At 46.6% G+C, this 16,654-nt stretch overlaps 1 protein-coding gene across 1 annotated transcript in view; it reads left to right on the top strand.

Annotated features, from left to right (window-relative positions):
• Nucleotides 1–16,347, top strand: part of LOC141092829 (phospholipid scramblase family member 5-like) — a 138,545-nt gene extending 122,198 nt beyond the window's left edge. The window contains exons 6-7 of the mRNA XM_073579154.1: nucleotides 16,054–16,215; nucleotides 16,318–16,347. Coding sequence (XP_073435255.1) covers nucleotides 16,054–16,215; nucleotides 16,318–16,347 — 192 coding nt within the window. The remainder of the gene's footprint in view (nucleotides 1–16,053; nucleotides 16,216–16,317) is intronic.
• The last annotated feature ends 307 nt before the right edge of the window (nucleotides 16,348–16,654 follow it).

Genomic DNA, 16,654 nt, shown 5'->3' with positions numbered 1-16,654 from the left:
GAGTGCGCCACGTAGCTGTAGTCAGGATTACCTGGTTAGGGCTCATACTCACATGCGAGAAACTCGGATGAGTCTCGCACATCAATACCCGGCACTGCCGCCGGCACTCGGATCGGAGCGTTCAGCTGCATAGAAATACATGACTCCCTTGATAAAGCGCCTGTGGCGGGCGCGAAAGGTACGTCGGGGGTCGTTGCATGGGCCTTCACCTCCTCTGCTCCCCGGTAAGCAGCCTGCCTTTACTTGTTTCCACACTTCGGTCATTTGGACCGCTGGGCGGGTCGTCTCCCGGGTTCTCTCTGGCACAATTGCGCAGTTTTGATATGCTGATACATATGTTATTAACTATTTAAGAATCCTTTCACATGTCATTGATTCATTTATGTTCAGTGTCCATTGGACTTGCACATTGACCCCTCTGGATGGTTTTTTTTTTTTTTTTTTTTTTTGGCGCTCTAGACATGTACAACTATGTACAATACACATTCAATTGAGTATGCCATATTTGACTATCTTTTACCATTAGACATATGTCTGTTATGTGCAATGCCCATGGGCTGACTGAACGTTGTGCCATGTAGATTTCGAGCACTGGTATCATTTTATTTACCCTGTCCTTGTCTGTCCTGATTGTTGTATCATTGGGGCTTATCCCCCCTATTTTAGTCAACTTGTATACTTGTCAGCACTTGATGTGAGTACTAATAAAATTTATACTTTTGCATATATTTTGGATCCGTTACTCCGTTTTCTCCTTTTTAAGAATAGAAATACATGTAGCTGAACGCTTCGCTCCCGAGTGCCGACGGCAGTGCTGGGTATTGATGTGCGAGACTCATCCGAATTTCTCACATGTGAGTATTAGGGGCCCACTCAGATTTTTTGCCCCCCTAAGATGAAACCCTAGCTACGCCTCTGCAGCTGATATTTTGTCAGGATTAAGCTGGATACCTTCGGCACTTACAACATGACCCAGGTATTTGACCTTTGGCTTGAGCAGATGGCGCTTTGATGGTTTTAGTTTCAGGCCATGTTCAATGAGTACCTGGCATACTTCTGCAAGATGGCGTAAGTGTTCTTCATAAGTACAGAAATACACGATTACATCATCGAGATATTACAGAACACATTGGAAGTTGAAGTGACCAAGACATCTCTCCATGAGTCGCTGAAATGTAGCAGGGGCAGTGCATAACCCAAATGGCATACCGTCAAACTCATAGAGTCCCATCAGGGTGGTGAAGGCTGTTTTCTCTCTATCTTCAGGAGCCATGGGTACCTGCCAATAGCCACTGGTCAAGTCAAGAATGGAGAAATATGCAGCTGAGCCAAGAGCTGTGATGGATTCTTCAATCCGTGGAAGAGGATAGGCGTCTTTCTGCGTAACGCTGTTTAGTTTTCTGTAGACACAAAACCTGACGTTACCATCCTTCTTCTTCACCAGGGCGATTTGTGCAGCCCACGGGCTTTGACTTTCTCTAATGACTTTAGAATCTTTCATCTCCTTTAACAGTGTCTTTACTTGCTGATAGTTTGCAAGAGGTACTGGACGGTGTCTTTCCTTGATAGGAGGATGATCACCTGTTTGTATTCTGTGTTGTATCAGGGATGTCCTGCCAAAGTCAAGTGGGTGCTTGCTGAAAGCTTGGCTGTGTCATTTAGCAACTTTGGTGACACCCTGGATGTGTGCGATGGGAGTGTTATTCCACCAGAAGGTAGTGGGTGTATTAGAGCCTTTGGGAGCATTTTTCATCAACTTTTGATGAGCGAGTGTCTCATCATCTAGGATGTCTTCAAGATCAAGGCTGTACAGTTGAGCAACTGAATTAAACTTGTATAGCTCGATGGGTGCATAACTCAGGTTGATTAGCCGTACTGGTACTCTAGCATTTGAGACAGTGACGATACTTCTGGCAGCTTTTACCAGGGGCTGTACTTCAATTGGGATGGAGTCAAGAAGTGCTTCATAGTCTTCGTTGTTAATTCCTGTTCGGGTTCGGCACCAGACTAAAGTCTCGCTGTTGGCCGACAAGGCAACTGGTTGTGCTTCGGTGATACGCACACGGCAGATCTCACCTTTACAGTTGGCAAACTTCTGTTGGGCGCAGAGCACTTTAATGGTCAATTGAACAGCTTTCCTGTAAGGGGGAGAAGCAGAAGGGAGAGAAGCATGCAAGGCAGCGAGCAATTCAGGAAACACATGAGCATAACATTCATGCCTAGCACTACTGCTGTTGTATCTCCCTTAGCCTCAGTAACAATTGCACCTTGAGTTGGTAACTTACGATCCCCAGTTTGGATGATGGGTTCCCAGTAGCCTAGCTGGGGAACTGTTAGGGATGGCGGAACGCACTAAATATAAAATAATAGAAAGTGCTTTCGCCGCACGGGGTCCACCGTGCAGTAGGTGTTAAAACCGCTGCTAGACTTTGGCAGATGCGCAATATGGCGGTAAAGCACGCGCGGGTTATAACGTCACCTGATGTGCGCTGGGCGTACTCTGTTGATTCACAGGGTCGCTTAAGGCATGAACATAAATGCCGAGACTGTTGACCTCACAGGACTCAGCGAAGTGCACGCACGGTATGTGGTCACAGGACTAAGTCCAAGACTCAGGGCGATGTCCCTCTAGACCTAACGTGCGTGCGGCGTCGCTACCGCGGACGCCAACTAGTGCTGCTACAGCAGTGCGGCGACTGACCCAGCCACAATGCGACAGTGCCCAGGAGGGGCGCACTGTCGGACGCTAGCGCTGTGGAGGAAGTGCCGTGAGGCCAGTAACTTGCCACTGACTGGCGCTGACTCTATAACTAGATCCCTAACCGCACTCGTAATATCAAAGGGAGGGGAATCTTAATGTCATTCGCAGTCCATACATCCATCACCATACACACAGTAGCAATTAGAGTCTATACTATCGCATGGACGAGCAGCCATGCGGACTTTTTATAGCCGTGCACTTCCGGGACCTTCCAGATCTCTGAGATGGACCAATGAGATCAGGAGAAGGACCTGAGCATGTGACTCCCGATCTCCAATGTGAGATCGTCTCGTGAGCATGCCCAGAAGCATGACGGGAGGACTTAGCCTCTGGAGCATTTTGCTGCAAAGCAGCCTGCATTGCTATTGCTGACCCAAAGGTGGCAGCAACAGTCAGACCCACAGAGCAGGTCTGGGCAGAGCGTCTGGGACACTGACATTGCTGATCAATCTCCTCTGCGGTCGATAGACAATGTGAGACTGCAGAATGTGAGGCTCTGGACTCCTGCTGAGCCGCTGCAGGAATCCGACGCCTAACAGGAACAGATTGACCATTACTTGTTTCTCAAGTTCTTATCTTCAAGCGTGCTCCTCAATTCTTCCTCCCAGCTTCATGGTTGCCTAGAATGGTGCGCTTTGGAAGATTTACAGTTAAGACCATTGTCATGGTCTGAAATGTTTCCCAGACTGCTCAATTTGCTTCTATAACATGGGAAAAACAAAGGGAGCCTGAAGCATCAGAGAAGAGAGATCAGACTCTCAGGCTACGGCCACACTATCAGTATTTAATCAGTCTTTCACATCAGTATTTGTAAGCCAATACCCAGCGTGGGTCAAACATGCCGAATTTGTGCACTTGTTTTTATTATACCTTGGTTCTGACTTACAAATGCTGAGAAAAAATACTGATCAAATACTGATAGTGTGGTCATAGCCTTAAGTATAGTACTAGCTAGTGGCACGTGCGGCTTACCTACGTTACCAGCAGTTCTTAGACCATAGGATTGCCTCTAACTTAAGAAAAATGCTATACACTATTGAAAATCCTTCTGTTCTTGAGAATAGAGAGGATTTCTAAAAAGAGGAAAGTTGTTTGTTGATTGCTTGTTTTCCCAAGGATTTTGCAGTTTTGCCCATTTAAAAACTTGAGACAACTGTTACAAGAATAATGAAATATAAAGTTTAACAAATTTGTCACATTGACCGACTGGCATAGGCCTGAAAGAAAAGTGGCTACAAGGTGTCTCATCTCTGAACAATCCCTGTGCATCTAACTTGTTACCTGACAACTAACAACGCTGTGATGACAAAGTTTGTTCAAGATTTGTGATATGTAATTTAATTGACCAGAGAAATATTGCATCATAATTAACCCATTTTCTTCTTCAAAAAAGCCACCTGATTATTTTCATTCACTGTCACGTTGTAACTTATGAAGCCAACATCTTATGACATTACCTTCAGCAAATAAACAAATTTCTAATCGTGCTTCGTTTTACACCCATTTATATAGACCTAAAAATTCCTATACATTTGCCATTTACAGACAGGACTTTTCTTGAGCCGTTCGTATCTATTCACTAGCTTGTGGTTTTGCATCTAATTATCTCATGGGTCTTTGTTTCTGAAGTTCTTTTTGTTGGCACCGAAGTCAGCATGCGTTGCAGGTATAGTGAGGAAAATCTGAGACTAAAAGCAGCCTACGAGGCAAAGACGGCTGCTTTGAGCTTTGAAGATTTACTAAAAAACACATTAAATATTCCCTTTCGCTGAGATTACGATATGATGAGCTCAGTGCTGCCAGTAATGTGTTACCTTTATGAAGGTTCTGGTATCCTGCCACAAAAAAAGAGCAGAAGCTTTATTGTGCTGTGTGTGGTGCACGAGAAGAAGAATCATAACCACTGAAATGTAAAGAATAAAGAACATTTCTGACCTGAAACTTAGTTGTGGAAAAACAAGCCTACAGCTGGCTGCAGAATTCAAAGCTTACCCCGCGTATGGCTCACACAGGACAATGTACGTGCCAAGGATCTTTACAAATCACATATAATGGAATAGTGTTATCTTACTGAACACCTTCATTACAGATGTGTATTGAGTTATTATGGTTTTTGTAGCACCATCACATTTCACAACACATGGTTGATTCACATAGATAAACCCAAGAAGGACCTGGATGACTTTCTTGAGAAATATATGGGTCACCCTCCCAGGGTTGTGGGGTACTCGGTACCGGGCCAGTGTCGGGGAATGTGTCACAGCAGCGGTGACCCGGTCCGTGGCCCTGGGCGCCCAAGCAATGGGAGATGTAGTTAATTGTAGAATAGTTCGTGACGCCACCAGTGGTTTTTGGCAAGTATGGTGTTAGGCCAACGCTGCATACAGATCCGCTGGGACTGATGGTAGGGTGCAGCAAAGATGTAAAAGCATCCCACAGGTGGAGCTGTAGTCCCAGGGCAGTGTAGATGTAACCAGCACGGGATGTAGCAGTGCTGGGGGCGTAGGGAACAGGCAAGACACAGCGGTTGCAGTTTCTGTACCTTTACTTAGTATATGCAGTCCAGGGTCCTGATCACAGATGGTATTGGGGCAGGTTAGCCTGGAAGCAGATCAGGATTCTCTCTCAGCAGAAGGGCTGTGCAGTCTCCTTCCTAGCGCCTTGTGGTGTGAAACACTCCAGTACTTAGTTACTCTGAAATGCCTCTCTTCAGATGTTCCTAGAACTATACTTGTATTACAGACAGCTGTAGCCTCTCTCGGGGACTCCTCTCTTCAGTCCTGGCTCTCTATTCAATTGCTGTTGTGTCCCAAGTCTTTGCTGGGAGCAGGGCATTTACAGCCTCCTACTCCTCTGGTATCTGTGGCAGGACCGTCAGTGTCCGTACCACCGTGGAAACCAGGCTCCAGTTCTGTGCGCTCTCAAGCTGAGGGAGCTCTCCTTCCTAGCTCATCCACCTCCAGCTTCTTTCAACACGTCTGCACACTTCACCCTCCGCAGACTATCTGCCCCTTCTTCCTCCTGGCCCTCAGATGACACTCCTCTCCTGAATCCTGGTTCAGAGTTCCCCCTGCTGGTCCAGAGTGGAACTGTGTTGCATGCATTAGGTTAACTGCTGGAGAGACCCATTACTGCTTCCAAGCCTGGCATTTACCCTCCCCTGAAGGAAGGCAAAGTCAGTGTGGTGACCATACCCCTGGGGGCACCACATTCCCCCCTAGTGAAAGTCAGCGCTCCTGGGCTGAACAAGAAACATGAAAAACAACATATATAACATATAAACAACAATAATTGTACAAGATTTGGAAAAGGTAAAAATGTACAAAAACCAAGTGTTCAAAAATGGTCCTATGATGACAAGTCCAACATCAATGTCCATGGTCCATTCCTGGCAAATGGTAACTATTTATAAATAAAGTTTTTTACCACACACAAATCCTGTGGTTCAGTGTCCATGAAGCAAAACTGGTAACTTTCAAAGGGAACTCTTACAGGTTACCTGTAGGCACAAAACTTAGAAAACAGTTACATATTTACATTTAATTTCAATATTCACATGTTACTTTAGATGCGGAACCTAACTGGCAGTACACCCTGTGTGGTTCGAGTGGATCTGCGCAACACTGGTACTGTAGTGGGCCTTACTGTTTGTCTGGTTCTAACTACCGGTGTAGTGTGTAATGCTCTAGATACGCTCCTAGTAATTCTACATGGCACAGGGATACGTGACTGTCTAGGAACTCTTGGACTCACCATAGGCACAACAGGTTCACCACTGGCAGGGCGAGGGTTCTCTGGCTCCACTGCTGGTGTGGCTTCTGCTGCCTGATTTTCCTGATCCTCTCGAGTCACGTCCTCCTGTGCTTCCACTTGGGGGAATAATAACACTGGCACCACTATTGCATCATTAATTCTAGTCCAGTTCGCAGGGAACTCCCCAAGCACTGTGCTAACCTTCTCTTCTTTCTCTACAGGTTGGATGTCATCTGACTCTTTTGCTCTTGCTTTCAACTGGTCAGGGCATAACTTCAAGTGGTCCCTGGATACCATCTTTACTAACAAGGCAGACTGTGGTATTATCAAAGTTTGAGGGCAGAATGGTATAAGGTTCAGCCTCCGATTGATCATCTAGCTTGTGCAACCTCCTCTTCCTTTTGAGGACTTGTTCTCCCGGCGAAAAGGGGACAGCAGGTGCATTCTGATTGTATAGCTTCTCCTGCTTTTGTCTTGCCTGGGCCAGATTCTTCTCCACACACTCCTGTACTCTTCTGTACTGCTGCTGCCTCTCCTTGTCCCAGTCAGCATCTGGCGACATTACTTCAGGCATCAGAACTCCCATGTCCAAATCCACAGGCAGCCTACCCGATCTTGCTCTCATCAGGTATGCTGGAGTAAAGTTGGTAGAGTTCACTGCAATATGGTTGTAGAGATCTATCAGGTCCGGCAACTTTTCTGGCCTCAGATTCCTCTCCTCCAAGGGCAGAGTCTTCAGTAGATCAATCACTACCTGGTTCATCTTCTTGCACATGCCATTGGTCTGTGGGTGATAAGGTGTTGTCCGGATCTTCTTACAACCATACAAGTTGCAGAACTCATGGAACACTTCTGCCTCAAAAGCTGGACCGTGATCTGTGAGTACTCTTTCAGGATACCCATGTGGCCTACAGAAGTGCTGTTGGAAGGCTCTGGTTGCTGTCCTGGCAGTTAGATCTTTGATGGGTACAACTACCAGGAATCTTGAGTAGTGATCCACAATGGTAAGAGCATAGATGTAGCCCGACCGGCTTGGAACCAGCTTCACATGGTCCAGGGCTACAAACTCCAGTGGCTGTTTGGTGATAATTGGTTGCAGGGGAGCTCTCTGACTGTCTCGATCCTTTCTGCGCAGGTTACACCGTCCACACTCCCGGCACCACCTCTCAATGGCTTTCCTCATACCAGCCCAGTAGAACCTCTCTCGGAGCAATGTTTCCAACTTCTTCCACCCGAAGTGTCCAGCTCCATTGTGGTATGCTTCCAGGACCATTGATGCCTCTCTCTTTGGGACTATCACCTGCCAAACCAGCTCATGAGTGCGGGCATTGATAGTCCTCCGACACAGCTTCCCTTCATAAATGAACAGCCAACCCTTATCCTTCCACAGCTGCTGGGTTTCTTCAGGAGCATCCCACTCTGGACGTGAGTCAGCTCGTGTCAACAGCTCCTTCACCAGGCAGACTGCAGGGTCACTATCTTGCGTTTCTGCCCAGTCATGATGGGGCAAAGGATTCAGGGTGACCTCCTTCAAGCCGGACCGTCTGTCTCTCACTCCTTGAGCACGTTGGGCCGCAAGTGGCCGGTGGAAGGGAGGTAGCTCTATCTCTTCAAGAGCCTCAGGGTCTTCTCCTGCATCTGGTAGGTTCGGCATTCTGGACAGCGCATCAGCATTGGCATTCTTGTGCCCTGCCCGGTACTTGATGGTAAACTCATAGTTAGATACATCCATCGCTGTTCCAGTGCACCTAGCTTTGCAGTGTCCAAGTGAGTCAACGGATTGTTGTCCGTGAAGATTTTAAACTTGGCCGAGGCCAGGTAATGTTTGAACCTTTCGGTGACAGTTCAGACTATGGCAAGGAACTCCAACTTGAAAAAACTGTAGTTATCGGGGTTCCTTTCAGTGGGACGCAACTTCCTGCTGGCGTAGGAGATCACGCTTTCTTTTCCATTCTGTACCTGCGACAGTACCGCCCCTAGTCCCACATTGCTGGCATCTGTATATAGCACAAAGGGTTTCTCATAATCTGGGTAGGCCAGAACTTCGTCACCTGTGAGAGCCATCTTCAATCTGGTGAAGGACCTCTCCAACTCTTCTGTCCATTCAAAGGTGGAATTTTTCTGCTTGTTCTTCTTGGACTGCCCCACCAGAAGGTTTTGCATAGGGGTGGCTATTTCAGTAAAGCCCTTGATGAATCTTCGGTAATAACCTACCAGTCCAAGGAATTGGCGAACTTCATGGAGGTTGCTGGGCTTCGGCCAGTCCCGGATGACTGTTACCTTTTCATGATCTGGTGCCACACCTTCTGCACTGACCACATGACCGAGGTACTGTACCTTGGGCTTCAGGAGGTGACATTTGGAGGGCTTCACCTTCAGGCCAAAATTGGACAACGCTTCAAACACTTCAGCCAGGTGTTCCAGGTGATCTTCATAGGTTTTGGAGAAAACAATGACATCATCCAGGTACAACAGGACTGTTTCAAAGTTCATGTGTCCCAGGCAGTACTCCATCAGCCGTTGAAATGTTCCTGGGGCAGTGCAGAGCCCAAATGGCATATAATTGAATTCACAGAGACCCATTGGAGTGGTAAATGCGGTTTTCTCCTTATCTGCCTCTGCCACGGGAACCTGCCAATACCCACTGGTGAGATCCAAGGTGGAAAAGTAATTAGCAGTTTTAAGTGCAGCTAAGGATTCCTCAATCCTAGGTAATGGGTAGGCATCTTTATGTGTAATGTTGTTAATTTTCCCTGTAATCAACACACATTCTCATGGTACCATCCTTTTTCTTTACAAAAACTATGGGAGCTGCCCAGGGGCTACAACTGTCTCTGATAACGCCAGCCTCCTTCATCTCCCTCAACATACTCTTAGCACACTGGTACTGTTTTGGGGGTATAGGTCTGTACCTCTCCTTTATGGGTGGATGGTCTCCTGTGGGGATATGATGTTGAACCCCTTTTGCCTGCCCAAAATCTAGTGGGTGTTTGCTGAATACCCGCTCATACTCCTGTGTCACTGTGTAAACCCCATTTCTCTGGTATGAAGGTGTAGAGTCAGTTCTCACCTGAAGTTGCTGGCACCACTCTTCTAGCTGTTTCACAGGGCCATTGTCCTCCACCAGATCGGATGAGACCAAAGGCTCTGCTGCCTGCAAGGAGTTATTATTAACAGTGAGCAGCTTAGCAACTGTGGCGTACCGAGGTATTGTGGCTTCCTCCTCCCCACAATTCAAAAGGCGTACAGGTACTCTCCCTTTTTGTACATCAACCACCCCTCTGGTTGTCAGGACAGTGGGCCTGCTTTCGGAGTATACTGGTTCCACCAATGCCTGGTAATCCCTCCCTCTAAGGCCTATAGCTGCCCGACACCATATCATCATTTCACTCTTGGTGGGTATTACAATGGGGAAAGCATCACTCACTCTGACGCTGCCAATCTCTCCGCCAAAGAGTTCTACCTGTTGCCTTTGCATCAGGGCTCGGATCTCCTTCTGCAGGACTCGTTGTTCTCCGGAGCCAGCAGTCTCAGCCACCTGTTGCAACAAGACAATAACCTCGGACAGACAGTTTTCAATTACATTTGTACCAAGAGTCATCATCGGATTGCATTCATGTCGATCAATATCAACAATTATCAGACCTTGAGATTTTAACTCTACCCGCCCCACTTTAACAGTAATTTCCTTGCATCCAATCTGCGGCAAGGTATGACCATTACTAGCAACTAGTGTTAGTTCATCAGTTGGGCCACGGGTGAGTTCAGAATCAGCCCAGTACCTCTTATACAGAATGGACGGCATAGTGGTCACCTGGGAGCCAGTGTCCAACAAAGCGTTCATAGGGATGCCATCAATCACCACAGGAAGGATCGGTCTCCCTCCCACATACTTGGCTCTCCAGTTCCTTGGGCCTGCTGAACCTACTCCTGGGGGTTGGCCCTCTGCCCCAGGGGTTGCTCGTTTAAAGGACAGTACCTTGCAAGATGACCTGCCTTGTAGCAGCGACGACAGATGGGACGTCCGTCCTGGTCATAGCAATTGTTGTTCCTTCCTCGAAGTGGCAGGGTTCTCCTCCTCCGGAGCCACGGGACATCCTCTGGACTGGAAGCAAGCTGTGCTTTTTCTTTGGAGGACTCCTGCAGGGACTGCACGGTTCTGGTAAGTGCAGCCATTCCCTTGGTCAGCTCCTGGACTTGTAGACACAGCTCCGCTGTTGGATCTTTATCCAGGGTCTGGGCATCAGCCTCCACAGGGATGGAAGGACAAGGTGTGGTTTCCTGATGGTAGGTGATCGCTAGGCGCCTCTGGGGCGCTGGACGGCTGTCAGTGGGTTCCTGCAGTACCCATATAGCTTTATCCTTGAAATCAGCAAAGTTCAGATCAGGGGTTTGCATGGTTAGGATGCGCAGCTGCCCCCCTGTGGGTACTAGACAGGAGTCCTTCAATGAACTGCTCCTTCAACAGTTTATCTTCTTCTTTTACACTATCAGGATCAACTTGCTTAACTGCTCGCAGCGCCTCCTGCAGGTTGAGGGCATAGTCCCTGATACTGTCTTGTGCCCTCTGTTTACAGCCAAAGAACCGCATCTTGATCTCAGCTGCAGTACGGGTGTCAAAGGTGCTCTTCAGCTTGGCCAGGACCTTTGCAACAGTCTCTTTATCAGTAGCCTGCCAGGCTTTCACCTCTCTCAGTGCTGCACCCATTAGCTGTCCAATCAGGATATTCACTTTCTGGTCTTCAGACAGAGGGTAAACTTTAAACAAGCTGCACAGTCTTTCTTTAAATTCACTCAGGGTATGTGACTCACCCGAGTACTGTGGTAGCCAGGCCGCTCCCGGTATGTAGGGCATAGACAGCGGCATGATGGGGACCACTGCGGTGGGTGCCCCTCTGGGCGGTGCGACAGGCCCTCCTCCTGGCGGTGCGACAGGGTTGGCGTCGGCAGCCGCCGCTACATTGCCGCTCGGATTGGACATTCTCTCTCCCCCCTAGTTAACGTTGGCTAGGGCCGGGGGTTATGGGAGCTCACCGGCGGCTGCATCACAGGCCCGACGCTCTGGCTGTAGGCCTCAGCTCCTCTTGCGCGCTGTCCTTCTTCCCGTGTGGCACTTCTCCTCTTCGCGCTCTGCAGCAGGCTCCGCCCACGACGGCTGACCCTCTTTCTTCCCGCGCGCGCCAAGCAGCGCGGCAATGGCGGTTTCAGGCGCCAAATTCACACAGTTCACAATCACAGTCTATGGCACACAGGACCCGGGGATACCGGGCTCCGTAATCCTGTTCGTGGTGCCAAATTGGGTTGCCCTCCCAGGGCTGTGGGGTACTCGGTACCGGACCGGTGTCGGGGAATGTGTCACAGCAGCGGTGACCCGGTCCGTGGCCCTGGGCGCCCAAGCAATGGGAGATGTAGTTAATGGTAGAATAGTTTGTGACGCCACCCGTGGTGTTTGGCAAGTATGGTGTTAGGCCAATGCTGCATACAGATCCCCTGGGACTGATGGTAGGGTGCAACAAAGATGTAAAAGCTCCCCACAGGTGGAGCTGTAGTCCCAGGGCAGTGTAGATGCAACCAGCACGGGGATGTAGCAGTGCTGGGGGCGTAGGGAACAGACAAGACACAGCGGTTGCAGTTTCTGTACCTTTACTTAATATATGCAGTCCAGGGTCCTGATCACAGATGGTATTGGGGAAGGTTAGCCTGGAAGCAGATCAGGATTTTCTCTCAGCAGAAGGGCTGTGCAGACTCCTTCCTAGCGCCTTGTGGTTTGAAACACTCCAGTACTTAGTTACTCTGAAATGCCTCTCATCAGATGTTCCTAGAACTATACTTGTATGACAGACAGCTGTAGCCTCTCTCGGGGACTCCTCTCTTCAGTCCTGGCTCTCTATTCAATTGCTGCTGTGTCCCAAGTCTTTGCTGGGAGCAAGGCATTTACAGCCTCCTACTCCTCTGGTATCTGTGGCAGGACCGTCAGTGTCCGTACCACCGTGGAGACCAGGCTCCAGTTCTGTGCACTCTCAAGCTGAGGGAGCTCTCCTTCCTAGCTCAACCACCTCCAGCTTCTTTCCACACGTCTGCACACTTCACCCTCCGCAGACTATCTGCCCCTTCTTCCTCCTGGCCCTCAGAGGACACTCCTCTCCTGAATCCTGGTTCAGAGTTCCCCCTGCTGGCCCAGAGTGGAACTGTGTTGCATGCATTAGGTTAACTGCTGGAGAGACCCATCACTGCTTCCAAGCCTGGCAATTACCCTCCCCTAGAGGAAGGCAAAGCCAGTATGGCGACCATACCCCTGGGGGCGCCACATATATATAATATGACATGTTGTGGATACTAGATTCTGTGATGAGACATTGACCCGGGGAACTAGTCTGATTGCCGTATGTGGAATCGGAAGGATTTTTCCCCCTCCTATGGGGCCATTAGCATTTCCCTCATGGTGTTCTTGCCTTCCTCTGGACCAACCTGTTATATTAAAGGTTGAAAATAATGGACTTGTGGCTTCTTTCAACCTTAAAAATATGAAACTATAAAATTACACAGCTTGTAATCACTCAGATCAGTCCATGTTCCTAGCGGGACTCACAATCTAACGCCTCATTCAGGCGTTAGTGATTTTTCTTCTATGCAAATAAAAGAACAAATTTTTGTTACTCTTTTTAATCAGATATTCATTAGTGTTTGGGCAGTGCTAGTTTTTATATCAGTGTTTAGTCTATTTTTTTCATATGCCACAAAAATTGATGGGGATTCCTCAAGGTTCTATTAACAAAGAATTATAAAAAATGGACAGCACTAAGATGCAGCTAGGATGGCATTGATGTCCGAGGTTTTCAAGGGTCTGTAAATATGAATGGTTGAACAGATATGTCTCTTTTTTTTTGCTGGACACAAGGACCTCACAGACATGTGAAAATCTACATAGACTATAATGGGTATGTGGTTTATCCATGACAAAAGCAAAAAGCACTCATTTGTGAAAGACTAAGGCGCCTTTCACACATCAGTTTTTTGCCATCAGTCACAATCCATTGGCTCGACGGATTGATGGATCCATCACAGATTGTGAAAAACTGATGCGATGGATCCGGTTTTTCAATGGATCTAACTAGCGGATCCTGTGAAAAAACTAATCTGTCACATCAGTTTTTTCATCCGTTTCTTCCGTTTTTTGACAGATCCGTTTTTTAAACCAAGAATTTTTTCTATTTTAACCAAAGTTTTGTACCTTGTTACCCCAAGTATTGGACCTTACCCAAAGTATTGGACCTTATCATTAAATAAATGAAATACAATAAAACTTTTTATAAAAAAAAATATTTTTATTTATTCAAGAATTATAAATTAAGATAGTTTGGGGTGGCGATAGTACTGGAGGGGCTGACAGGTCAGACCACTTCGATAGTGGGAGTATGGAGAGCGGTGGTGGTGGTGACGGATCAGAAGATAAAGGTGAAGGGGTGGAGAAATCAAGAGGATGGGGGGAAAAAAACAGTAGTAGGGATGGGATTTGGTAAGGTTTGAGGGGTGGAGTGAAGGGATTGTGGACAAAAGAGGTGGTGGGTGGAGAAGAGGGTTGTATTTGGGGCATGATGGGTGTGGAAGGAGACTGGTAGTAGTGGGCAGGGAGTACAGATTGGGCAGGGAGTACAGGTAATAATAAATTAGACTATGCTCAGTTAAAAAAACGGAATCCGTCACCAGATTCCGTCATTTGACGGATTGCGACGGATCCTGCGCCCATAGGCTTCTATTTTAGCAAACGACGGATGGCGACGGATCCATCACTGTCCGATTTTTCGACGTAGGCAAAAAATATTACTTTGTCTGTCGTCTCCGACCAACGGATAAACAATTTTCGATGGATCCAGCAAACGACAGATGAAACGTGAGGCCATCCGTCGCTAATACAAGTCGATGAGAAAAAAGCGGATCCAGCAGCATCATTCGCCAGATCCGTTTTTTCAAAATTTTACAGATTGCGACTGATAGCAAAAAATTGATGTGTGAAAGGGGCCTAAAATCTGAATGAGGCCTTTGTTTTCAATCTCAAAGGCGAACACATGGGATAATTTTATAGGAAGCCAACTGATTTTACACACAAGATTTATCACACTTTTATCATGGCTTTGTCATAATTTATGGAAAACTATTGTGATAATTCAAAAAACACAATATAAATCTCTGTCATGTATTACTTTCTGTTTAGCTATTTTTTGTATAATTTACTGAATAATATAATGACAATAAATAGGGTTCCTCCTTGTAGCTTCTACAATAGATGTCCCAACTTTCCCAAACTTCTTACTTGGCCACATGCACATGTTTAGTATTTGGTCAGCATTTTACCTCAGTATTTGAAAGTCAAACCCAAAAGTGGATAAAAAATTCATACGTTTTCCACGAGTTTCTATTAAACTTTTCCTCTTAGGCCGGGGTCACATGCAACAGCCCTGGGAAAGGGCTATTCCATTCACTGTTATCCACCCCCACTCAGTGTCCACACTCGATTGAAAAACCACATACAACAGGTCTTGGGGATAACAGCTGCTTTACTTCAGTAGTCTCTCGCGTCAATACCCGGCACTACCACCATCACTCGGGACCGGAGTGTGTGGCTGCATAGAAACACATGCAGCAGCACACTCCGGTCCCGAGTACCAGCTGCAGTGCCGAATATTGATGTGAGAGATTTGCGCAAGTTTCTCACATCACACTCGCAAGTGTGACCCCGGCCTTACTGTTCCAGTCCTGATTTTGGCTTACAAATATAGATGTTAAATACTAACCAAATACTGAATGTGTGACCAAAGCTCTAAAATGTATTCACACTCTTCAGAGAAAATCCGTGGTGTGAATTTGACATCTGTAATATGTCAATTTATTCTGTGAATTTTCACTATGGATTTCACCATAAAAATATTTCAAGAAATAAATCTGGAATAATTCCACAAAATTGTCCTTGGAATCTACAGTAAAATCCATATTTTTGCCTTAAGTTTAGTCTATTAAATGGCCACAGTGTGAATGAGCACCTACACATTGCATTTATACCATTATATGTTCCAGCTCATGATTTTGGTTTTGCTTCAGTATGTTGGGTTTCGTACAAACAGGAGTATGGCTCCCCCTTTTTGAGCTGGGCATTTTGTATATATAGCCTTTCTTTGGATCTGGGTCTGCTCTGCTCAAATCTATATTGAGGATCACTGACACATAGAGAGGTTTAATTTTAATGATAGGACCATACCGATTGGGTACAACTTGTCGCGGCGGGATAACCTTTACTTTTCTTTTATCAAAATAGTGTCAAATAAGCTTACATCCACTATTCCTATTTAATTAATTGCTTATGGCAGAGTATTTGTTCATATTGTCTTTATCTGTTAAATGCCCAGAGTGTGAACATGCACTTATTCCAACATGTCTTCCAGCTCACGTCTTTGGTTTTAATTAGCAAGTAAACAGCAGAGTTCCTGGTGCACAGCACATTTTATCTGAGAAGATGACAATATCTTCTTTCTTCTATTCTGTAGGTGAAAACATTAAATGAAAAGTCACTGATTGGGAAGATTTGCAAGTACTGGTCAGGATTCGTCAATGATGTGTTCACTAATGCCGATAACTTTGGAATCGAATTTCCAGCCGACCTTGACGTGAAGCTGAAAGCTGCTTTGATTGGCACCTGCTTTCTTATAGTAAGTACAGGAAATGCATCTGTTATACATTACAGATCCGGATAATTAGCTGGGCTCCCATGGATATCTGTATTTAATTAAGCCTTGTGATCATGCTTTCAGAGTAATTCTTACAGTATCCCAGCTGACTGAGAGGGAGGGAAAGTCTAGGGGGTGGAAAAGCATTGCTTTACCCACAGTGGCACAGTGCCTCGCATTGTTCTCTTGCAGTGCGAAAGCTTCTGTCTCCTAATGTTCGCAGGGGTTCTGTTCTTCCTCCCTCCATTCAGACTCATACTGGTAAGTTAATTGACGTCTAACCAGTTAAGTGTGTCCCTGTTATCAGGAATTATGAGGCCTGGGGCCAGTGTAAGTAAGCATTTCCCATAATCTGCAGTATAAAGTAGAATTACTGTTCATTAAAACATGTTTTGCAAAATAATTGATCATATTTTTCAGA

Source organism: Dendrobates tinctorius, unplaced genomic scaffold (assembly GCF_039654945.1).
Source record: "Dendrobates tinctorius isolate UK_male_01 unplaced genomic scaffold, ASM3965494v1 ptg000060l, whole genome shotgun sequence".
In the NCBI taxonomy this organism is placed as follows: domain Eukaryota; kingdom Metazoa; phylum Chordata; class Amphibia; order Anura; family Dendrobatidae; genus Dendrobates; species Dendrobates tinctorius.
The sequence above is the reverse complement of the archived record's forward strand: the minus strand, read 5'-3'. Positions and strand labels throughout refer to the sequence as shown.